The following is a 26,421-nucleotide window of genomic DNA, read 5'->3' on the forward strand; positions in this document are numbered from 1 at the left end:
ACCATTCTTAAAGAATTTCACTGCCATTCATTTCTTGAAGTAAATATGTAGTTTTGTTCTTCTTGTACCACATAATACTGTACTCTATGCTGCTGTTTTGTGTACTATGTAGTGATTTTGTTTGTTCTGTACACAATAATTTCTCAAACTGTGCACCCGGTAGTGGGACTGGAATCTGATGATACAATACTCATCACGATACAGGGGTTATAATTCAAGATATTGTGATACTGAAAGTGTAAAATCTGAGTGAAGCAAACAGAGCAGAGGAATCTGCATCTCAGTTCCTGTAAAAAATCAAAAATGCACCTCTACTGCTAATCTCTGCGTGTAAACTATGAATAAAAATTGTTTGTGTTTTTGAGAATCAGCACAGTCATAAAACACACTGCGATATTCAAAGGGCGTCGATGTTTTCTCACACTCGGTGTCTGAAAGAACCACACGGTATCGATTTGTCTGAAGCTCGCAGTTGAACCTTTCTCGGTTCAACTCGACAACTTGAATGGCTGATACTGAACTTGTGTTATTTACAGTCTTGGACTGGCAGATTTCCAAGTCTTTTCACTCTCGGTGTCTCCCTGGAGTGGGTTGTTTAGATTAATACTGCTATTATGGCACATGTAATTTTATATTGTCATTAAAAATATTTATGTTGTGATTTATTAGACTGAAGCTGAATCCAGTCAATAGCAAAAGCTCTCTCAGATTTCCACCATCCTCAGCTTCAGTACATCTTGCCTTGAGCCATTTTCATTCTCTGGTTTCCAGTAATTGAGGCCAAGTTCAATAAATGAAACTTTTTACTCAAGAAATATTTATAAAGCTAAAATAAAACACTCAGTCTTCCGTTGTTCAGTCAGTAGGGATAGCAGTGTTAACTTAAAGCAAATGTCATTTGGTAGACAATTTAGCTTCATTTATTCAGCAATCGAAAACCAGATTTGTACTGTGGCAGGACAGTATAAATTAAACCAACCTACAGAATGCATTACGGCACCGAAAGTGTGCCTTTTCTGACCGGCCATCAGCATATCCGTTGTTGCTGTCTTTATTATCAGGATCCAAGCCAAGACCAGGGAGCTGAGGGAGCGTCAGGCCCGGGAACGGGACTACGCCGAAATCCTGGACTTGGGCCGCACACCGGAGAGGTCCTCTGAGGAGGAGCACCCGTACGCGGGCATCAACCCCCTGAACAGCTCTGTGGACAGCGGACACAGCCGGCCCCACAGCCCCCGAGACGACTACCCCCACATCCATCCACAGCACCAGCACCAGCACTCAGATTCCCTCTACACCCAAGTCAGCAAAGCCCGCAGTGACCGGCCTCCGTCTGCAGACAGGTAGGGGTGCATTTTAGACTATTGTTCTTTATGGATTTGTTCATTTATTTGATACTTGCAAGCTCCTCAGTGGCAGTCTGGGTCATATTTATGTTTTGTTCGTCCCTTTATGCCCGCTTTCCTTCCTTTGGAAAAATGAAGTAATTGCTTGCGAACCCTCATGAATTTCACTGGAGTTAAAATCCCCCTCAGATGCCATTTCTGCCTGAGCCAGGTGACGGGCTGCCATTCGTGGTTCGGCAACCTTTTTACCTCCAGTTCAAAAGTGTGACCCGCTTGTGGTATTTCAGTAAAAGCTTTGTCCAGGCCTGATTCTGCCTCACATTCCCAGCTCTTGTGACTTTGAGGCAGCATTATTGCGCAGAGACAGCAGGCAGGCTATCACACCTGGAGGAGAAAATAATCACAGCAACAGAAGGCAGGGAGTAAATGTCAGCTCGCCGACTGCTAGACACAATGCACCGTTCTTGGAAGGAGGGATGTGGGATTACTCTGGGGAGGCACTGAGTGAATGGAAACCTTTAGAATATCTGTCTCTCTTTCTGTCTCCCTTGACCTTTCTACCTTTCTTTCGTTCTCTTGTTGATTTCACCTTGTTGCCACCATTTCACTTTGCTGCACCTCCCTGCCTTTCTGCAAAACATTCTGCCTGAACTGCCAACATTTCAGACCTTCTGGGTCCATGATTGACAACTGGCAGACATTTTAAAATAATCTTTTCTGCCCAAGATGCCTTTTCCTCTGTGCAGTCAACTTTTTATGAATATACAACAGACACGTCGCACTATGAAGCTTAAAACCCTAAGCAAAGTCCACTGCAGTGACGGCCAGATAAATAAAAGCCTTAATGTTCCAAAGCCTGCATCTTGTCAGCAGTTCCCAGCACTGCAGCCCGGTGCAGACTTGCTTCCCAATCCTCCTTCGATCAATGAAGGGAGAGATTCGTAGCCCTAAGATGGATTTGGGAAACTGGAAGCCAATGGAGGAAAGCCTGCAGCGTAGCAGAAACATAAGCAGTGCAGGGGAGTGCATCCACTGCTGAATGAATGGGTTTGTCTTAGTCGTGGTTTTCACACATCCCCAGATGGCCCCAGCAGCCTGCGTGTACTTCAAGAGTGCTGGAGCTCGTATTGATTCATAATTCATTGTGCCGCTGTTGTCACTGTATATTTATTTTTTTCTTCTTAATCCCTCATGTGGTCCTGTGTGGAGGTACGCAGAGGCACAACAGAAGATAATACACATGCAGGACAGATATGGAGTCTTATTTAATTAGTTGAGGGAATTCACTTACGATTTAGAATCTAATCATCATTATATTAAAGTTTGTAGCTGTTTCCACACATAAGCATTTTTTCCCATCAGTATTCTATTGTTAAATTAAATTTTAGTGCCGCCGTGCCAGCGATGTTTCGAGGTTTGTTCGTGCGTCTGCCTGTCCGTCTCATTCTCGTGAACGAAATATCCCGGGAACGCTTTGAGGGAATTTCATCAAATCAACGCAAACGTCCACATGGGCTCAAAGATAAACTGATTCAGTTGTGGTGGTCACAGGTCAGCGTGACTTCAGAAAACATGACCCAGGAATTTATGCACTATTTACGACAGAAGTGATGACATTTAATATGTTTTCTGTCTATTATTCAACAGCATAAGTCTGGAACAGAAAGGCAGACTGTGACCATATTTCACATTCAGTCAGACGCTGAATTGGTGACAATAGTCTTGGGTTTCTTATATCACTGAGAGTGTAGTGTGAAAGTTTTAGACAAAACAGGTACATGAAAGACATTGTTTTGGGTGCAAGAGTCGATGTTTAAGTATTCAGTAGTTTCATCTGTAAAATGGACGTCACAGCGTCAGTCGTTCATTGCACTTCATTGCACTCCGGGCTTCGTCTAACTTGTTTCTCTGGAAACTTTGTTTCATTGGGCGGAGAGTCGAACACTTCATTGTGTTTCATTTGGTGACACCACAGAGACTAAGCTGAGCCTTTTTAGTTAATGTCTCATTGTTGTTTGACTTTGATGTGCTTTTGGAGCGTGAGTTGGGTTCAAATGTGTTTCTGCTTGGAAAAATAATGTTCTCTATCTGGTTATGGACACAGCTGGTATATGTGAATGGTGCTTTCCATGCTATGCATCTTCTCGCAGTCACCCATGCTGCCCCAGACTTGAAACGCTTGCTCTTTTCAGGAGGCTTTGATTACAGCAGTGTAGGTGCCAGGGACTTCAGCTCTTTAAAGAGATTATGTTGCTCTCCCAGATCCCCAATCTTAAGAAAAATATACCCCCCGAGAGAACCAGGAAGCATGTTTCCTGTCTGCCCCCTACTGAACAGGAAGTGAATTAGACCCTTCCATACTATGCACAGGAGGAAGAGAGGGAGGGAGTCTTACCCGACTGCTGGAGTGTTTGTTATTACGGGATTCGAATGGCAGCATGGACTGATATCAGAGCTTAAGCATTGTGGAGATTTGATCAAAGCAATAACATGTCTATAGAAAGCGAGAGTGAAGGAAAATGTTATTTTGTTCCTATACCAACACTTCTCTTTTTAAGTGGCAGGCACGCCACGATAAGTTAAAGCGGTTTTAGATTTCGTTTGAGTCAGCTTGATAATAATGGAGTCGCTGTGTGCAGGATTTGCCCTTTTCCACCATTCAAATCAGGAAATGTTTTACCGGCTCAGTCTGTGGCGGTTATTGTTTTGGTTTGTTGGAGGGAAGCAGATTGATTTGTGATCATTTCATGCCGCATATCGAGAATGATACAGCTTTCAAAATGTCACAGTCTTATGTTGGTGTTTGTATAGGCCTTTTGTTGGTGCTGCCATGTTGTGGTTGTCATACGACTGTGACTCAGAATAAACCTGAAGAGGTCAAAGTAAGCCCACAGATTGAAAGCTTCAGTTTGTCACATAATTCCAATATGAGGAGAATAATACAAAGTGAGACTTAATGCACAGTCTGCGGTTTCCGCCACTAAGAGGTCTCTTGATAAAAACAAAAGACTTGCATGGCGTGGGATCATGGGAGTTGTTGTCTTACCTGTTCGGTCCCGTTTGAGTACACAGCTCAACAAAATGTACAACAAAGGTTAAGCCGTTTTTAATGTCTAAACACAACACGGCCCCCCTGTCCTGCTTCTGCTTCCATACATGATAATCGTCAACATTTTCATCTTCCCAAACTTGTGCTGGCCAACAGGAAATTCGTGCCTTAACCCTGGCACTGTCACTTCCTTACACAACCCATTTAACAACAGGACCTGCATTTTCTTCCAAATGAGAAGACCAGAATCACCCCTGTATGCTCCTCCTGGGGCCATAAAATGTAAAATTGCATCTCTTAGCACCACAACGCTTGGCAGTCCAAGAGGAAATGGAGGCGGGGAGGGGGGGCAACATGCAGCTGCATAAATATCCATTGGAGTTCGTTTTTAATTGCCTCTTTTTCCTTCAAACATAGCGGCCGTCAGAAATTTCAATTTAACTGCGGAGGTTTAAAAACAAAAACAACTAAAGAGGCTAGAAAGAGTTTCAGAAGCCTTTGGGAACAGCCAGCCATGACCACGAGGACTGGAGGATTCTGCTGCAACAAGCTTGAAACAACATTCGGCTTGTTCGTTTCAAGTCTGCTCTGTAACATTCACTTTCAGGATTCGACGAGTTTCTTGGATGTTTTATTGTATATTTGAAACTCCATAAATTAGAAGCTGTGCATATTTTCAGAGAAGCACTTGATGTTTTAGTTGTTACTCTGTGGTTTATTGTGTAGGTGGTACAGTGTAGTATCAGGTTGGGAAAATTCTGTTTGTGTTTTATTTTTTAAGTGTTTCTGTATTGGCTCAAAACCAAATTGTGTAACATCGCTGCTGGGACACTGGTGGTCTTTCTTTCTCCCTTCTCAACCTGCCAAGCAAAATATTGTCCAAAGCTTAGTGGTTTTATCTCCCCCAATGTTTTCTCACCATTACAGCTAAAAAAACATCTCTCACTGAGGTCCCACAGTGTACTGTTGGCATCTGGTAACATTTGTCGCCATGTTATTTTTCCTAATAACCCTCAGAACTGTAAATTATGAGTGGGAGATGGTAGTCAGCGATTCTCACCAGCTCAGTATCCATGTGTTCCTTTGGCCTTCACTGCGAATGAATAAGATGAATTAACTAAAAACACATTGTAGAAGTAGTCGGCGTCTTAGTGAATAGCTTTACTAGCCCTGAACATTTGCTGTATCACACTCCATCCCTGTTGTGTGAGTGTGGGTGTGCAGAGAGTCAAGTGAATTAGCCGCCATTGTTTTATTTCCCTCCCAACTACAAAGCAGCAGTGAATACTGGGAAGGCTCTGAGGGATTTGGTGTGATTTGATTCTCCGAGTTTCCCGAGGAGGCAGCGCTCTTATTGAATCGGCTCCATTACATTTCATCTCCACCGGGGGAATAAGGGGCCTCAGAGGGAGAGAACGCGGCCGTGTTGTATCACAAACACGCCAGAAACAGCAATGCAGACAAACAAACAGACAGCCGTCGCCTTGTAGCTTTTCACAGGCTGATAAGGCAGCGTGTGTGTGTGTGTGTGTGTTTGTGCTCATTCGTGTTTGCGTTTTTGCTCTTGACTTCATTTATTCTGTGTGTGCGTGTTGTTTGACGGTGTGTATCTGTGCTGGTGTTTGTGTCGCTCTGTCCTGTTCCCACGCAGGTGCTTCTCAGGTTTGAGACGTGGAACAGCTAGAGTGACAAGTCAGAGGTGTTGCGTGCGTGTGTGTGCGCATGTGTGTGTGCATGTGTGGCACATGTGTGGTATGCAGCGGCACACAGTGAATTCAAATCTGGTGCCTTCTGTATGAGGGTTTCTTTCGATGGTGGTCGAAAGAAGGGCTGGATTTACCAGCAAGGCGGCCTCGGGGCAAAAATGAGCCGTGGGCCTCCGTTCCTCCTGCTTTCCTGTCCACTGTGTGGGAGCTTCATTGTAAAAAACCGAGCAGCAATCGCCCACCTGCTCGAGTGCTGCCTGCACAAACTTTGCTGTGTGTCAGTTTTGGGATCTTTTGATTCAAACGTGCATCCATGTATGAAAGTGCACCGTATGAGTGTCAGCATGACATCAGCTGAAATGATTAACCTATGAAAAGGAAAGGAAGAGCATCTTTAGCCACACTAAACAACATTTTCCAGATTAATGATAAATGAAATGAGAGGTGCCTGGAGTCCGCCTCAGCTCGTTACAGGCTCTCATACCTCAGTGTTTTCATTTGAACAAACCTTATTTTTATCAAGTTTGTTTCCAGCCACAGCAGACATCTGTTTTGAGATAGCAAACGCTGATAAACTGATGCTACACTTGTCGAGGAGGAGGTTGTAGCAGCTAAAAATCCAGATTTTTTCCTCAGGAGTTGGTGTAAACCAAAGCGAATTTTCACTGAGAGTGAGTGGTGGACTTGCATGAATCAGTCGGCCACAATCCAACCCTAAATGTTGCTTGGAGCCTACCAGATGTGTAAATAGGCAAAAAATAATCTTCTTTGTTGATCATTTGTCAGATGCAGTGCTTTCCTTTTTATGTAGTTTAAGCCCTTCATGATTTCAGTGTCTTGTTGGAAATCCATCCAGAAATGTAAGAGTACGCATCTTCAGTCCAACATGTGAAGAGTCCGAAAGTCCAGTCCGAAAGACGTTAGCCTTTCTGCATTGCTCTTTACTTCCTAATTAATTCAAGCCCTTCGTTCATTCAGTGTTGTGTAACTATGCAGCTAATCCCACGTTCCCATCAATTCCTGGTCCTCTGAGACTCCTGATGGGAACACAAACACAGGAGCATCCAAACACACAGTTTCGTTCAAATTCAGGATAAAAACCGAGGGACTAAAAGGCCTGAAAAGCTTCAGCAAGCTTCAGCATAATTTTGTTGGATTTCCAACATCGTGGCAAGACAGTAGGTGCCACTGTTTTACATTGTATGATGGGAGCAGCAGAAAAGAAGTCTACCACACTCGATATCCCTTATAATCCATTTACCAACAGACATCATCTGTGTTGTTCCCACGTTTCTGTAATCCCACACATCTGACCCTAAAGCGCTTCTTAATCTGTTTATCTCTCCTGTTCTCACATTAATCTGTGTCTGCCTTGTTTGGTGATTAAGCACATTATTGCATCACGTTTATTCCTGCACAGTGGTTCGCTTCCTGCAGAGCTGCACTGAAGATGCTGCTGTGCAAAATCTTGTTGAATCCACAGAATCAGCTTTCAAAATGCCCTGCCTTCAGACGGAGTTAAAAACTTCAGATTTGTTTTGACTTTCTGTGTGACTGAAAGTCTGACAAATTCGATTTTAAAGCCAAAAACATGAAGTGAACTATTCAGCTGGAAAACTGGGTGGAAAAGTGGTTTGCTTGTTGTCTGCTGTTTGCTATTTTCTGCCAGGCTAACCTGGAGTTGGAAGAACTCACAGCTGTGACTTTTCCCTTCTTCTCAACCGCTAAAGACCTGAGAAAAATCAAGCTCAGTCTCATCTTTCTGCACCTCAGCCGCTCTTCTTTCTGGCTCATAATGTGCGAATGGACCAGCAGACAAGATGTTGGCTTTCGCTGCTGTGCAGAATGTGAGTGTGTGTTCTCGCCACTGACTGAGCAGAACAGGATGTCTTACTGCAGCTTGGGGAACATCTCTGCTTGAGGGTCATGATGACTGCGTGAAACTGTTGCTGTGAAGGCTGATCCAAAGCCTGGTGATGAGAACGGGGACAGTATTTTGATCAGCTGCCACCGTATTTGGCCTCCAGTTAGATGCGTCTGCACAACACAGACGTGCTTGAACTTTGAAAAAACTCAGCAGCAGAAGGTAACTGAGGAGATTCACAAGCTAATGTGCAACCACCTTTGCAGCTAACGACGTTGCTTCCATGCTGTTCTGTTCCACCTTGAGGTGTGAATCTCACTGACAGCCAAAAGACATGGAAAAAGTAAGTTAAGCAAGAACAATGTGAGATCCGTGTCTAAAGGTGCTGGCTTGAATTTCTGTGGACATGGCCAGATTAAAATGTTATGGGCCCTCTGGGGCCACCAAACTTGGGTGGCAGAAATGGTGGCTTTATTGTATTTTGCCCTCAGAAAAAACACTCAGAGAAATTTTATTAAATACGACTTCATAGAAAAACACTATTCAGAAGTAAAAAAAATCCAAACAAAAAAAATATACTGATGAGCTTATAATGCAGAACAGGACCACAGGAATTGTCTTTAGTGATGTTAAGTCTCTACCGGACACAGTGGACATGACCTGGGCGTTTTAGAGTAGTTCTGTTGCATGCTAATGAGGCTTTTTTTCTGGATGAGTTATGATTTGTGGAAATAAGGACAGGTATTGTCGTTGGTGTCACATGTAGGTCACAAAATTCACTATGCAGAATAACTCAAGCTGTGTGACATCTGTTTCTGTTCTACAACATGTAAAGAAGATCAGGTTTACTTCTTTCTGTGTGATAAAATACAGCTGTGGAATGGAGGATAGCTCGAGAAGCTGTATTTCTACATGGAAACACATCTCCACTTTAAGGATATGTGCTTTCAGATACAGTACATGCTTTTCTTTTCATGGCTTAGTCATCTGTCGTTGTATACTGCTCTTTCCCCACATCAGGCCTCCCTAAATGGCTAAAAGCTTTTGTCGTGAACCTGTAAAGGAAGCTTCGACTTTCACATATGCAGCTCTCTGAACGAGGAGGGGTCTATCCCTGCTGCTCTCGTCTGCTGTTCTGTTTGCCAGATATCCATTAAAAATAATTTAAAATGGCTGACACAGTCATTTAATCAACATGTGGTATACAAGTGATTGTGTATGAGTGTAGAGCGTGATATTAAAATTAGTCTCTGTCAGCGGTCATCTGATCCGGTCTGGAAGGCTCAGTTTTACTGTCCGTGAGGAGAGGCAGGCCAGTCCTCTTCCCCTTCTGATCTGTGGATCCAGGCCAAGAGCTGTGTTCTGCCCTGGGGAGTCCCTTATGGATGTGGGAGAGGACAGTGGCTTCTCAGCAGTCGTTTGGGTGTTCTCAGGTTGGAAAGAGAGACGGCGGGGGAAGACTTTATTTTCCCTTTGGAAAAACAGAGTCATCATTCAGTTTTTTAAACACACATGACGCTGCATGTGATGATGGGATGTGTTTTTTACCCGGCTGGTGATGTAAGTTACTGTCATCCTGTCTGCTACAACTTCTGCTTTTAGAGGAAGATGACACCAAACCAGACTCACTGATCATAAACTGTTTTTCAAATCTCTAAGGTCTTGTTAATTTCAATCATAAAGACAGAGTTGTTATTTAAAAGCTTTGAAAACAGGCTTGGCCCTGTTTTCATCCATGGGGCCTCCAAATCAAACTGATTGTACACAGTTAGATCTTAATTTGCAGTAGTCAGTGCAGTATAGATGGAGGTGGTTAGGAAAATTAGTTTGACATTTTCAGTATTATTCACTTAACCATTTGCTTGTCAATGTGGATGGGACATAAAGCTACGTATTGAACAGGAAGTGTGAGGAGTTTAACCCTCTGAAGTCATGTATAATTGTCAGTTGTTGACTATTTTTGATTCTAATTTTATATTTCAACTTAGAATTTTTTTTATCTTGCCATTTTGGAATCATTTTTCATCAGCACAACCTCACAAATGTGATTTACTGTTGTTTTTTTCATTTTGACATACTGTATTGACACACTGGACCTAAAATCACACAAAACTCTAAAATCCGACTGGGGAAAATGCGCTGAAATGCGCTGAATGAAGTGCGCTCAATGCGCTGGTGTTTACTGCGTCTTCTTGCATAAAATGCGCGCCCCAAACGCGCACCAAACACGCACCAAACGTGATGGCAATGGTCATGAAAAAAACAGTGCGTATATTTTTTATCATAACTCGGGTTTTACTTGACATATTAACAAAATTTAAAAACTGGTATATAGTTTGAAGTGCCCACTTTCGACACAAAAAAAACTGAGATTCAGCGAGGCTGCGTCTTGCAGCTACGTTGTCTTAAAGTGGTCTTGTGATAAGGACGCGCCGGCGCGTCTGTCGACTCCTGAGGGTTAAGTCCTACTTCATGAATTCTAGTTGAAAGAAACAAAATTTACAACAAACAGGATTTGTTCCTCAAAGAAAACATTCTCTCCCTTAATATTTGCTGCTAAAGGAACAATAACAAAACTCCAAATAAACAGTGTAATAAGATCAATTCTCAAGAATAAACATCAAATGTGTAGTCAGTCAAAACACTCAAGACCAACAAATTTCAACAAACACTTTAACGGCCTGGAAATGAATTAATTCATTTTCTCACACATTCTTCCCTCTTTTTTCCAGGCCTTGAATCTGTGAAGCATGTTATTGGTGTCTCCACTTTGTTGTGACGGATTAGTCCTCATACCGAATAATCCTCAAGCTAAAAAAACTAAAGCAAAGGGGAATTCCACTACGGCTGAGCCTTGTTGTCATCAAACTCGGTCGCCTGCTTTGGGTGAAATACTTCTAATAAACACTGATGTTTTCTACACCTTCAGTTAACATCTTGGATCAGATAAATAGTTTTGAACTGCCATGATCATTTGAGTCGAGTGAAGTCAAATTCAGCAAAATATCTGGAAATTTGAATTCCAGCAACTGGAGAAAAATAACAGACTTTCCCTTTAAGTGCATTATTGAAGTCTTCATATTAATGATGAGGGTTAGGTCTCATGTTTTTGTAATGGGTGTTCAAGCTGGATGCTATACGACCTGCTGTGATCACTCTAAATAACGCCTGCCTCTGAGTCCCAATCGCAAGCCGAATTAAGTGATCTGAGCTTAATGAACATGTAATCCAAGATTATAATGTTATTATTATTGCAGTGATGTTCAGCATGCAGAGTTCTAATGTGGAGGGAAAATATCATCAGTTTAATTATTATTTATTATCTGTGTTTTTATTGTTATTTCTTTTTTATTTATCTTCTTCTTTTTGTCCTCCTCTCAGTCACTTCACCTGGTTCCATCTTAAAGCCTGTTTGATCTGTTAGATTTGTATCTGGCTGTCTTAAATTTGCTATAGCGATGGCTCTAATTCGTGCCTCACATGAATACAGGTGTTTGTGTGATCAACAGCTGTATAAGGACTCACAAAACTTCCCTTTTTACCGGAGAAATTGGATTTCTTTTTCTTTTTTCTTTTCATTTGGCAGCAGCAACCACAACAAAATCTGTCTCAGTCATTATAATGGAAAATACATTAAACAAAAGCACTATACTTAATGCCCATCCAAAACAATTATCTGAATTATGGGTACTCTTGTTTTTATGTTTTGATTTTGTTTTTTTCCCTGATTTTTGAGACTGTAACTTTATCTGAATCCTTTCCATTTGTGAGTGAAGTGGCTCACAAAGCTGCAGACGCAGGGGGAAGCCCCAGGGGATTCTGGGTATTAGACTGAGCAACTGAAAGCGAGGAGTGATTACTGTGGAAACTGCAGCAAACACACCCAACCTGGGAGACGAGAACAGGTCAATGTCTTCCAAATCATGGAAACAGAAATGTAGTGTAATTTTCTTGGGTCATGTTTCTGTGTGTGTGGGTGGGTGGGTGTTTGTATTGACCATATCTGATAGCATGATGATGTCATTCTCTCCTATTTGGAGCCAGACAGTCAGTCTGAAGACCTCTCAGAGTGGATGTTTCTTCACATGTCACAGATATGAGCTTCATGAAAAACAGTTTCTGATGCTGCTGTAGGAAAAACAGAAGAGCCACAACAGTCTGCTTGATTGTCCTCACAGGTCTGTTCTGTTCTGTTAGATGAAACCCTTTCTTTAAAAACATTCCTTTAACTGAGCTATTTCAGTAATTATTTCTAGCAGCACACCAGGGATGTAATTACCAGTGAAAGGAGTATTGCTCCCATAAAAACTTTGACACACATGTGCTGCCCTGTAAAACCACAGTCTTGTGCTGCCTGGTTAGCCTTGGTGAGGCTGTGAATGGTTTAATGCCATGTTGAATTATTTTCCTCACCAATCTTAAAAAGATCTGGAAAACATTTTCACTTTCAGACTGGCTGTTATTCTGCATTTTTAGCATCCTTCTCACATTGTGATTGACACGCTTAAGAACACATTTATTTCCTAAAAAAATGGATTTTCATTCTCGGATAAACACATTATTATCAGCACAAACCCGTTATGATTGTGGCAGTATTGTCCTAATCACCTGCTTTATACTTTCACACCCCTTTTTCTAAATTGATGCATATTGTGTAAACACAAGCATGAACCATAAAATCAAATAAAATCAGAGTTTTACTGAAAGATGGTTGATCACATCTGATGAAGCATTTAACTTTGGATGCAATTGCCAAAACTTAGTGTTATAGATTTTGCTTGGTAACCACAAAGGATTAGGTTTGACACAAAGTTGTACTGTTGTAAAGTTTTTTTCATTAACTTTGCTCACTCAGTTTCAAGCCAGAATAAAGATTCAAACTTCCAACTGTAACGGTAAAATATGTAGACTGTTGTGGTTGGCAAAACGTTGGCAGCCTCTCCATGAGAGAAAGCAGCAATCGAATGAATGCAGTCGAAGCGCAGCTTTCATCCTTTCCCTGTGTGCCTTTGCTCAGCCTGCCTGCCCATGTTCAGCTCATACTGACCTCCATCTTTTTATGACTGGAGACAGAGAAATTGGCCACTTTGGTCATTGACTGGAGGCTGCATGGAGCTGCACAAAAGCTGATGCCCAGGGACATCCTGATACCGCAAAATACTAACAGAATGAGGAAATAAAGACAGAGTTTATGTAGACAGGCACCACCACACACTTCTAGACGCTCATAAGTGATCATTGAGAAAAATTATTTTCTATGAGTCTATAATTTTTTTAAGGAAATTGCTGTCTGTTATGCCTTAAAGTTCTACTTTTGAAAACTCAGCTGCAGCACAGCCATTAATGTCACAAACATCACTGTGGAATCCACTTAAAGTATTTAATATTCATCAGATCAAAGAATTTGCCAACATTCTTAATAGCGCTCTGAAAGAGCTTAAATGCAGTATGTTGCACATTAGTGTGACTGTAATGGTTCCGGGCTTGCGTGACGTATTCTGCTTTGTCTCCCGCTGAGAGTGGGATTCAGTCTGTCCTAGTAGGAAGAGGGGAGACGGGGGGAGACGGGGGAGACGCGGGTGTAAGTGGGGAACTCTTAGCCTTTTGGGTTTAAGCACAAGCGCAGCGTGCGGGACTAAGAGCTCGGTCTGACCCTAAAAGGCTGTTGACCCACATTTGGTGTTATGGATGGCACTTTACTTCACTCAGCTGTTCAACTGGAATCTCCTGCGTGTGTGTGTGTGTGTGTGTGTGTGTGTGTGTGTTTGACTCATATGTATTATGTATGTAGTGTGTAGTGCAGTTGCATCACTACTACTGTAAGTGCAACAAATTTTCGTTTTAGTTTTGCTGTAGCTTTCAGCTGTATGTTGAGTGGACTACAATGTTTAGTTTAGAGTAGAAACATTTGTTGTTCTATAGAAAATCCAGTCGACACCCCAAATACGCAAGTTTGATAGGAAATTAATCATTTTATTATTATTATTATTATTATTATTATTATTTTGTGTGAGATGTTGCCTTTGGCCTCTGGCAAATTATGATGGGCAGTTTTACTGTTTTCTTGCATTGATTTTAACTGCAGATAGCGAGCATAGACTGAGGAAACATGGGAAGAGATGGAGAAATGACTTGCAACAAAAATTCTGAGATGTACGGTAACCTGGGAACCTGAAGTTACATGAAATGCATCTTAAGCCATCAGAAAAAAAAGTTTAAAGACTAAACAATAAGTCGAATAATCAGAGAATATTTAAGAGGTCAATCAATGGTCAGAAAAATTATTAGTTGCAGCCTCAACTTTGTGTATGTGAACTTAATGTGTATTCTTGGAAATCAGCCTCATGTCCACCATCACCCATGAATTCCCATCATCATAACTTACCTCCTTCCTCCACTGGGCCCTACTGAGAAGTATTTGAAAGATGAAACAGATGGATTATACATAATCTAATAACCTTTTTGATGTCAGAACTTCAGCACCCCAATTCTGAATAATGTCCTCACACACAGAACCGTATGGACACAATGAGCAGAGAGGTCTGGTACTGATAAAAGGAGGATGGATAAAGTGTGTTTGATGATGACAGGTAGGTCACTTGTCTCTGTTTATGTTTGTAAATGTGCACGCGTTTACCAGCTAGAAAGACAACAAAAAAATGTGTTGTTGTGGGAGCGGGCAAACCTCGGCCCTACTTGGAATGTTCTAATCTTTTTCAGTTTTAAATCACAGCACGATGACCCACAGACCCACAGAGCCTGCTGGTTTTTCTTAGGACAGCCTGTTCCCTGTTAGGCCGCCTTCCCTCACCTCGAAGCCCATGAGTGGCTCGTGTCAGTCGGTCAGTTGCTGAACTCAAACACACCGAAGCCTCTGAGGTCTCCATTGTTGCAGACTTTCGAGTAGCTCGGGGATGGATTTCACATTCTCCTTTGTAAAAGTCCTCTTTTTTTATGACGTGATGACCTCATTATAGAAATACAACACGGAGCAAGATGTACGGCAATGTTCCAGGAGAGTTTAAGTGAGGGCTGTGGTTGTAATCGACGGGTTATAACAAAAGACTTGTTTGACGAAGCGTATGAAACGGTTGAGTCATTAGGGATGCTGTGGAGGAGTTTTTCCACGAGTTACAGCATGTTGCAACATCCTCTCTGAAATGTTCACGCTGCTGTTCCTCCTCTCCGCTGTCCTCCTCACTCTGCAACAGTGCATAAATGTATTTATGCCCTTCATGTTCCTGCCTCCCTCCCCACCTTCATACGTTGCCATTCTTGTTGCTCCCCTTTTCTTGCAGAGCACCTGGAGCTGCAGGGTGGGGGGTAAAAAAGGTGAGAAAGTGAAGATGCTCAAACCTCACCTTCTGAAGTGCTGTTATTTGCGCCGTTGACGTACACACAAAACTCCAGGGTCCTTTTACTTACCCCTGCACTGCCGCATGAGATGCATGACTTCTCAACTCTGCGATTATTAGATCAGAGTCTGCAGGAAAGACAGGGGAAATGAGAAAACACCCACAGTCACACACGCACGACAGACCACAGGGCAGCCGAGGAAACTTTTTCATCACAGTGTCTTCTTTGAAATAAAGATATTTACGATTGTCTTCCCTTTGGAAAAAGCGAGCCTGGCTGGGTTTTGATTAGGTGTGATTGCGCTCTGCGTCTGTCTTCGTCTTCTGCCGCAGCTCATTACCAGAAAACACACACTCATCTCTTCGATCTCTTCTATATTTTTTCCCAGCACGTCCACAACTCTTACATCCCCACATTCAACGAGACGTGTTCTTACACCACGTAGAAATTACATCAGGGCTCTCATCTTTAAATAGCCCATGACATTTATTGATGTGCTGAAGTGTATGTTCTAGGCGCGGTTTTCGGCCCGGGGCCTATTAAAGCAATTGAATCCTCTGCTTTTTGTCTTTGAAGTGTTGTGAGAATCATCATGCTGTCCAGATTCTGGTTAATCATAAGTGATAGCAAAGCACACCATATGAAAAGTGCTGCTTTTATGGCAGCAGCACATGCAGCATGGGGAATCTGCTTTGCAGCTACAGAGAATATCAACTGTTTTGTGTGAGATAAAGAGAGAAATCGAGTGAGATTTTCATGCAGCAAGCAAACTGTGTGGTGTTGTGTGTGCCCTGAACTCCCCAGGGGTATTAAATATAGCACTGATGATTAGGAATCCTCTTTTCTGTGATGTACGTTTGCAGCCATTAGTGCTCCGTGTCATGCAGCTCTCTCTCATAATGTTGTTCTGGACATGAACTCCTACAAAGCCTTTTGGACCGTGTTTATTTTCCAATGCTTAGATATGACACCAGCCTGAAGGCTTTTTCTCTCGTGATGCACAGCAAAGGCTACGGAGCAGAGCAGCAGAGCAGCAGAGCTCTGTCCTTTGCTGGGAATCACCCGCCATGTGAACGGGCGGGTTGTTGTGGTTAGCCTCAGGGGATGCAGGCCCTTATGCTTTGATGACGGCTGGCCAGAGCAGTTTGAAGCTGTGCATTGTGCAGCCTCAGTGCTCATTTCTTCCTGCACATCATTCTCATCATACGGTGTGCCGTGACTGTGACACAGGCTCTGCCAGGATATGTAGTTGCATGTTGCACTCATAATGTAATGATGGATGAACTGCTCTTTGATGGATGGGCCCGACTGTCAGGATGTTGTGGTTTTGGCGCGGTGATAAAGGAATCTAATCTTTTGTCATCAGTCTAAGATGCTTATGACTTTAGCATCTGCTAAAGGCTATAAAACTAATGCATTATGCACATGAAGGATCTTAATCTGCACGTGACTGGTTATTTGTCTAGTTTTCATAACAACTGTAGTTCATATAGGGTTGGTCAAAATGACCGTTTATACCGTGAGAGCATTTTGTTAACTATTCCCAGATTTTCTAATACATTTCCGTTAGTCCACCATTGCAAATGTCACAAATAACTGAGCAAGTCTCCCTCACAGTGTTGGATTTGCAGTGTTTGAGCCATTTCTTTCATTAAATGCCATTTAGTAGTCATAAGCCACTGTGTCTTTGGTTTAAGTCCAACACGGTTTTGCTGTTGTTCATCCTTTTTACACCTCTGTAAGAATTACAGTTGCCAAAAGCACATTTGTGTGTGTGTGTTGAGATGTGCAGTATGTACCGTTTAGACCCATCAAATTAAACTATTTTCATATCTTATTTGGATATGAAATATTTCAGTTTGGAAAACATATTTTAACTTAATGATTCATCTAAAATAGTGATGATTCCAACAGCATTTTCAAAATGAGGTGTTGGCTCCTATCTGCTGTCCTATCTGGATAGGACGTGTGTGTGTGTGTCTGTGTATGTCTGTTTTCCTGTAGCTGAAAATCAGAGTATTTTCAGTCTGAGATGTTGATTTGGTCGCTGCAGCTGCATGAGGAAATGTCACTGTAAAGGTGTGCAGGTTGTGTGTGATTCCGGGAAATGGAGATCAGGCCTCCCTGGCTCCTCTTCATCCCAGCATGCTTCCCATGGCGCCGAGGCCTCAGGTTTCCCACGCGGAGGGCAGAGAATGGAGGGACTCCCTCCAGAGCTGTCAGCAGAGCTCAGCCAGCAGGAGCTGCAGCCTGCATCAGCACGCCTGCTTTTTATTTAGTGCAGGCAGCTCAGAGGTCTGCAGAGAAGAAGAAAAGTGGCAAATAGATAAAACTATAGAGAGAAACTTTGCTTCCCTCTTTAGTTTTCAGCAAAAAAACAAAACATTTCCATACCCTAAACAATAGAATTAATCTCCAGTGCTTCATCGTTCAGTTATGTTATAACTGAAATGAAATCGAGTCAGAATGATTTGACTTAAATATTCAGTGTCAGCGTGTCAGCTTTTCATACCTGACTGTTTGGATGTTGGCTCACTGTGAGAAAATGATTTAAACAAGGAACACATTTTTCATCTTAAATTTTCTGTATGTTGAAAATAGAATAAATCATCCCTGAGTTTTGTGTATTTCTGGAAAAGTTCCTTCTGACTGGTCTCTGCATTCATCATACTTTACAACAACAGTTTACTTGAAACAGTTTTCTTACAGTAACATTAGGACATTCGTTCTCAGCAGTTGCTCAACAGTTTGCAGTGATGCCCTGACACGAAGGCTGTTTTTTAATTTGGTGGGATTGAATGCAGAATAAGACGTCTGGATGCCAGTGAGATAAATCACATTTTTTTTCTTCTGTTCTGAATTGAATTGGACCCCTGTTGTTTGCAGCCCTCCCTTTTCCTTCTCCGCTTTAATAAGTGTAACTGCGTTTGGGATTAAGAGACCCCCTGTTTCACTGACTTCAATGTAATTATCGCCCCCTTACACACACACACACACGCACATGCACGCGCACACACGCACGCACATGCTCGCATACAACAGCTCCAAAAGTTGTTTTCTTTATTTAATTAAATGCAATGATTTAACTGTGGTACTGAAAGAAAAAACTCATTAAACTAATTAGGATTCCCACAGCAGACTCTCCAAGCTCTTTTTAGACTCTCTTCTTAGGATTTAAGCAAAGTGTGTATCTGCGTGTTTGGATCTTTTATTTCAGCGCTCTGCATTTCAATGGTTGTATCTACGATCTATCGGCCTTTTGTGGCAGCGTTGAAATGACTTAGCGGCGCTGTGAATGAGGCCAACAGCTGCTGGGCGGAGATTTGCCGGAGCAGTAACTGTCGAAACAAAACCTAATCACTCCTTTTGGCCCTCATTTGCTTATGCAAATTTGCCATTGTGAGGAAGTATATTAATAGTGCAGCACAGGGACACAAGAGGCGTGTTTTCGTCACGGAGCTGGCGTTGCGGCTTTGAGACGAGGCGTGGAGGAAGTGTGAGCTGTGAACTCTGCCTCTCTGTGCTTTTATTGTGTTCTTGTTTGCAGGAGGCTGTTTACAGTTCGCTCAGTCTCAGAATGCAGCCGCTGAGCTGTTGTATGTCATGTGTTCACGGTTCCCGCTTTCCAGTTTCTTATTTCTGTGCTGAGTCTATTGTCTATTCAGACTTTACTGGCGTGCCGTGACACAACTCTGATCGATCCCTGGTGCTCCCGCTGCCCGATCGATGATCTCGAGTAACAGCAATTGGACGATATGAAAATAGAAATGATCTTCTCTTCACCAGTGTGTGAATCCAATAGTGAATGTGCTCATCCATCCAAATTATTTTGCTTCTCTTATTCAAACCATTTAAGTTCAGCTGTCAGTATCTTTGAGCACCTTATCTAAAATAAATTTAGTATTTCTGAGATGTCACAACAGTTGTATGTTAATTCTATTTCATAACCCATAGCTACGATAAATGAGATAAGAAATATTGATGATTAAATACACACCAGACTTAATTTTGTATATCATGTATATCATAACTAAAAGGTCTGTAATACTTCAGATTCTGATTCAAAGCTATGAAGTTGACGAGCTTGATATATCGATTACACGAATGCCTTATGACCGAGTTCAGGTGTGTTTACAACCAGGATACTGAATCTACCTTTGAATCCAGGTGCTTTAATCCTCATCCCTTCCTCTTTGTTCTCCTATAGACAAGAATCAGTTAGTCACATTATTTCTCCTGTGGAGTAATGACTGCCTGATGACAGGGGAGGCTCCGTCGTCTCTTTGATGGGTAATTGGGCTCTTAAATCACCTCAAATCACACACACAGAGGAAACATTCTAGATTAAAGGCATCTCAATTAGTCCTCATTATCTGATATTTTCAAGACGTCTGGTCACCACCTCTCCTCTTTCTCCACGTATCCTATTCCATACCCCGTCCGCTTCAGGAGTTTTGACGAGAACCAGATATCTGTGAGCGGTGGCCCTCGCCCCCCAACCCTCCACCAGTGTCAAAGCTGCCATCCTGCAGTCGAAGGGGCTGAAGGAGAGAGCTTGTGTCTTGTTTTTTTTTTTCTTTTGTTATTCCAAACAGCCTCTAGAGACAATAAGGGAGGAAGAGAGTGATGGTTTAGTGGAAGAGAAGGAGGCAGCTATGAAGTGCTGACAGCTTTCTCGCTTGGCGGTGGAGAAGGGGAACTTTTCCGGTCTCTGTGGATGAGCCGTGTCATTCTTTCTTCTTATATATTCTGAGCCGCTGTGTGTTTTTATACATGCCGTTTCCCATTCTTTGACTTAGTCTATTTCTCAACCTTGCTATACTATATAGACAAAAGTATTGGGACACACCTCTTTATTGTTGAATTCAGGCGCAGTATGGTGCTGTTTTTCACGGGTTGGGCTCGAGCCCTGACTTCCAGAGAAGAGAAGAGAAATCCTTTGGGATGAACTGGAGCGGAGATTATGAGCCAGGCCTTTTGGTCCAACATCAGTGTGTGACCTCACAAATGCTCTACTGCATGAATGGCCACAAATTCCCACAGAAACACTCCAACATGTTGTTATATCTGCAAAGCTGTCATTAAAGTCTCTGTTGGTGTAAAGGTCAGGTGGCCCAATACTTTTATCAATATAGTCTAGATGATTTTCGAGATAGAGAAGTAAACTTTTTATTTTTTATTTAATTTTTTTCTAGTGAATTGCAACTCACTTCAGATTCAGAATGAAATTGTCACCAGCCAAAAAGGATCAACACCCCTACCCTGCATGTCACACTTCCTCAGATTTTTCTCATGTCTTCTTAGTGGAATATGAAAGAGTAGTGGTTTAGTGGACCAGCCAGACCTGTGCGAGACCTATTGATCCACGGCAATAGATTACCAGCACATCCACTGCTGCCCCTCCCCCCTTCCCTAAGGCCCGTTAGTACAAATAATGACTAATCAATATGCGCTGGAGTCCCTGTGAATGTCCTTTTAACACTTGATTTATGTCACGGCAAAACGGCAGCGCGCTCGCTCTTTTACTCACTCTGCTTACCAGCCAATCAATTTGACCAGTCACAGTGGCGACCCCCTGCTCTTCATCATATGAACTGAAGAAGTTTTTGTAATTTTTTATCGTATTTGTAATTCGACAGCGTAGATCAGCATTACCTCAGCGACGAGCCGTGATTGGGCGAGATTATGAAACAGTTTGGTCTGAGGCTTTATCGACAGCATGTTCGCAGTGCGTTATGCAGGTCTGCATTGATTGCCGATTTTTCTACCCAGTGTTCATCGCTCAGTGTTGGCGTGCAGCTGTCTGCAGACGTGTCCGAATGGCAGGCGATCACTGCATCATGAAGAGATTTTTCCCTGCCTTGTCCAGTCTGTCACTTTGATTGTAGGATGTTTGAGCTTTTAGCCTTGTATGCTCTTTATCCAGAGTCCAGTTTAATGAGAGGGGAGGTCCAGGGTCTTTCTCATGCATGTCTCAGTAGGACACAAAGAAGGATGCAGCTAATGGTCGTAATCACTGATTAATCTGTCCATTATTTATCTGTTTATTTTTTCGATTTGTCTGAGCGACAGTCTGGAAGTTTCAGTTTATTTCAGTGTTTGACACAGAAAATAGGTGAGCAGAAGAGCATAACTGTTGGAGTGTGTATTTCTCTCTTAATGCACGTATGCACAGACGTGTGGAATGAGAGGGAGAATGTGGGGTAAACGATCTGTCCCACGAGGGGCGCTCCTGTGGCACTGAAGCCCACTCTCAGTGCACTGAGGACGGGGAGGGCTGCCCTGACCTTCCCCTCCCTGTGGATCTGATTTCCGTAAGCCGTATTCAGGAAGCAGTGATGACAACCGCACACACAGACATAACCTCTCTCTCTCTCAATTGCCTTTTTCACTGCCGTTTGACTCGACAGGTTGAGGAAATCAAGAGTTTCCAGGGTTACATTCTGTCCTGTATAATCAGTCTTCAGCCAAAGGAGCAGTTTGTCATTGTCACAGAAATATGGGTATAATTTTTACTCTTAAGATTGTATGTTGTTTGTAATGCTGTGACTTGAGAGAGTGAAGTTTAGTCTTAGTCTTAATCTTAGTCTTATCTAGACTTGTTTTTAAACCTGGAAGATTTTCAGAAAGGTTTTTCTGAAGTGACAGTGATTCTTAATAGAGGACTATAATATACTTCCTAATCCTCATTAAAGCATAAAAAGTCAAAAACATTATTGTCACTGTCTTCCAAATGAAGGAAAGGCTGAAAATCCTAACGCTAAAAGGCTGAAACTGAACTGACAAATAATCTCCTGCTGTGATTTCCATATTTTCCACCAGAATGTGTTACAAAGTCCTGGCATTTGTACTCACTGAGACACATTTTCCTCTTGCTCACTTCCATGTCCAATTATAGGTCTCTTACTTACAATCCACATTGTATCATTAAGTGACAAGTAATCCTCTAAAACGTTTATGCATTTTTAGCTGGTATTCCTGAATATTAACATTTAATGCCATATGTATTGCATCCAGATTTTGTGTCCTAATCCCTCCAAAAAACAGTAGATTTGGCTGTGAACGTGCCATCGCTAACACTAATCCAGAGACCTAAATTCTATTATCCCTGTCATGTTCCCAGAGTTATTTAAGGGGCTTTTGTGTCAGTACTGCTTTTAAAAAACATGTTGGGATTTACTAACCCTTGTATCCTGTCAAATTTTGTGGATTTTCACGCTCCGTGGACCTTGAACACCCAGTGATCGCACTCTCACAGAGGAAGGTATGACAATTGGTATTTATATGTTAATAGCTAGTTCTTTTGTGTGGTGCAAGCAGTTCTCTTCCTGCAAAACAGATGTGGATCATACAGCATATTAGCAAATAATTCCAAGCGGTTTGTTTCTCTTGGTTGGGACAACCAGAAGGGTGGAGTCTTAGTGCTTCAGATAAATCTGGGACATGGTTAATCACAGAGAAATGTACTAAATTGACTTGCATGTTCATGATACTTGTAATAATTGCTACGTTTTGCCTTATCCTGTGTGGCAAACTCCACCCATCTGGTCCTGAGAAGGCTAAAACAAACCCTGTATTTGCAAATGCTGCTCTGATCCGGTGTCAGTCAAATGACAAATACTGAACAGTATTTGACTCAGTTTCTTCATGAAAGTCAATCAGGTGCTGTCTAATAGTGTGCCTGTAAGGTAGTTCATAGTGCAGAAAAAAAGTTTAAAAAAATGGTGCGAAAAGCTTTTTAGTTTTTTCTGAGATAACTACAAAGCAACACCCAGAGAGGGTGTTGTCTGAAAATAACCGGCAGCAAACTGCTTTTGAACAAAGCACCAACTATCTGCATGTGCTCCAGTGTAGCAGTTCACCTTCCGCCAGCAGAAACAAGCTTCACCCGTGTGGGCATGCAAGTGTCTTTATGGATAAGTTCAAAGGCTGTTGTTGAACAGGAGAATATTTGCTGAATAAAGTTCTTTCCCGGATAAGTAAACATAACTACAAACTTCACTTTTCACTGTAAGTGATGTGTGCCATTCAAATGGCAAATTTAATTTCAGCTTCGTTGTTCCTAAAGGGAAATTCTCACATGCACGCATGGAATATTAAACACGTCACATGCCAGAAACATTTGCATAAAACTCTCACAAGTACAAGCTAAATGTATGAAATGTATACACTATTAATTCAATTCAATTCAATTCAATTTTATTTATTTAGCACCTTTTACAATTTATAATGTGCTTTACAGAAACACAGAGCCTGAACCCCCAAGCAAGCAAACAGTGGCAAAGAAAAACTCCCTTTTAACAGGAAGAAACCCTGAGCAGGACGCGGATCACAAGGGAGAACCATCCTGCTGATAGTCGGCCAGGTGAAGGGGTAGAAGAAGAGGTAGACAGGACAGAGAGGATGAAAGAGAGAGAGAGAACCATACATGCAATAAACATCATTCATTACAAAGGACAAACATGACAGATTGTTTTAATTGGATCGCTCATTACTCAGTGAAACACACAATACAATGTGAATGTGTGGGATTTGCAGTATATGTGTCATCAACAAGCGTGCATAGCTACAAAATGTCTTGGTATGCTGAAGCATTAAGATTGGAAGTACAGGGCCGAGCCCAAGCCCTGAAAAACAGCCCCATAAAGAGGGGCGTCTGGATACTTTTGTCTATATAGTGTTTAAACTAAATTTTACTAAATAAAACAACACAATGTAAATATTTAACACAGTTTTAATACTCTTGCCCTGCTACATGTCATAGCCTACACAGATATATTAAGAACTGACAGGGTTTCTGTCCAGCATCGTGGACCTGAGATACAAACTGAGGGAAGTAGCCTAACAAATACAGAAGAGCTGATGGTAGAGATGAAGGAGGACAAGAGGGAAATGGACAATACATCACATTTCAATCCAATTTGTGGAACTCTCACAGATATGAAAATGTAGGAGACTAATACATGATGGGCAAAGTGATCTAATAGACACAATCAATTCAACATCCCAAGCCTGCACAATACAATGTAAAATATAATGCAAGTGATTGAAGGGCTTTGTTCCACAATGAGATGGCCACCATTAGACACCATTATGCACCAGCTCTTACAGCATGATTAACAGCACAACAGACAGGGAAAAGGGGATTCATGATCTGGAGACGGGCGGATCCCTCAGGGCCCCTGACTTGTGTCTCGTCTGGCCTCTTGAAATACAGCGCTGCCACAGTGAGGTCACGAGCACACACACACATCAGTCTATCACTTCAAACAGCTTGGACACACAACTAATGGCAAAAGGGCCTTTTAAAGTGGCACACTTAAGCCCAGCACACCCCCCACATACCCATAATGCCTTATTTATGGCCCCCAGCCTCACTATAAAACCAGCCTGTGTCAGCAGCTGGCTGAAAGACCTCCAGGGATTAATTCACATCATGCCACAACATAGTCTGCACCCTCGCCTGCCTTGGCCCTCATGCAGTTCCTCCACAGCACCATGGCATAGACTATGTCCACACCAAGCTGGTTAAAAATGTTTTGTACTGGTCATAAAAACATGCGTTTTAGCCGCCTTAGTGTGGATGTTGCTGTAATCTGCCTCCCACCTCCTGGAACACCATCCCTTCATCTCCTCCCCAACATCCTCCATCCACTCTGATCTGTTTGAAGTCTTTTCTGAAGGCCCTCACCCGAGCCTTCCTCTTTCCTTTGTGTTTCCGTTCAGTCTTATCTCTTCTCTCCTCCTTACTGTCTGCCCTAATCTATAAATATTTCCCTCCTATCCTTCAGCCTTGCTTTCATCCATCGTTTGACTTGTCACTATCTCCCCTAACCTCGTCTCCAGCTCCCACTGAAATGAAAAATGGTCAGAATTAAAAATTCAAAGTCAGAAATACACACCCAGTCGCTCCAGCTACTTCCTTCCTCACTGTTTTTCATTCCGGAAAGGTGATGTCCACCGTCTGAATAAAGCAGCACCTACTTTAAGGCCCCATCAGACTTTAGAGGCACATCTTGGATGATCCAGTCACAAACAGATGAAACAGATGTTTTCCTTTGACTCCCCCCACAAACTCGTCTCTTTCATTCCTCCTTCCCTCTGTCTCCACCATCATCTTTCCTTCACACTTGGCCTTCCTTCCTTAACTATCTTCCTTCTCCAGTTCTTCATCTGCCACCCTCAACCTCATCTTTCCCCCACCATCCCTTTGTCACTGCAGCTTTCACTGAGTCCACGTCCTGGGATCTTGACAGCGTCTCCAGACAGCCACCAGCCCCCCCCAGAGGGGTTAGAACCGTGGAGACCCGTGTGACGGGTGTCTGCCATAGACTGTGTGACACCCTTTGAGTTTTTCCATGGCTAATCTTTGATGGGCTGCACTCGTCTGTCTTTCATGTGGGTGCATGAGTGTTGAATCAGACCTGTTCATGGTTACCAGAGCTTTCATCTTCAACTTGTTTACCTGACAGTCCAAAAACTAAAATTCTTACATCCAGAGTAACATAGAACAGAGAATTTGATTTAATTTATCACACTTTAAGCCGTATAAATCAAAAAATGTAATCACAACTATGCACAATTATGCAAGGAAGAAATTAAGAGCAGAGACATCACATCCATATGCACAAATGCTGCACACAGAAGCAGACACACAGACTAAGTGTATTTACTGTCAGTGCTTCCAGCAGACTGTCTGTGTTCTCTGGTAAAGTCCAGACACACACACACACACACACACACACACCCAAACCAACGTAGACCTTCACACAGTCTGAGTGCAGTCTGCCCTCCATCAGGGAACGGCTGTAGCCCTGCTACCTAGTTAGGAGATGTTTTGACAGGAGTCGGGGAGCTTTGTCTGACAGGAAGCAGACAGTATCCTGGGTGAGGAGGGTGGGGGCACCTCCAGTCAGCCACTCCAGGGGATTTACTGTATCACCTGCCCACATGAGAAGACACTCTGGCCTTTTGTTGCTCCATCTAATAGCTAGCCTATTAGATTTACCAGGAAGTTTGAAAATATTTTTTCTGAGCACATCTCATAAATGAGAGGATTTTGTTATGTCCTCTGACTTTCAGCAAAGTGAAGAAGTGAAG

General features: G+C 42.5%; 1 protein-coding gene across 15 annotated transcripts in view; it reads left to right on the plus strand.

The window, feature by feature from the left end:
* The window catches only part of LOC124069359 (partitioning defective 3 homolog), a 198,408-nt gene that overhangs the window by 146,978 nt on the left and 25,009 nt on the right, over nt 1-26,421 (plus strand). For 14 of the 15 annotated variants that reach the window (XM_046408481.1, XM_046408468.1, XM_046408471.1 and 11 more), the window contains one exon: nt 1,062-1,343. In XM_046408481.1, the coding sequence (XP_046264437.1) occupies nt 1,062-1,343 (282 nt within the window). Of the gene's footprint in view, nt 1-1,061; nt 1,344-26,421 lie in introns of those variants that run through there. The other variant, XR_006845047.1, reaches the window with a different exon arrangement.

This window comes from Scatophagus argus, chromosome 13, assembly GCF_020382885.2.
Source record: "Scatophagus argus isolate fScaArg1 chromosome 13, fScaArg1.pri, whole genome shotgun sequence".
Lineage (NCBI taxonomy): Eukaryota > Metazoa > Chordata > Actinopteri > Scatophagidae > Scatophagus > Scatophagus argus.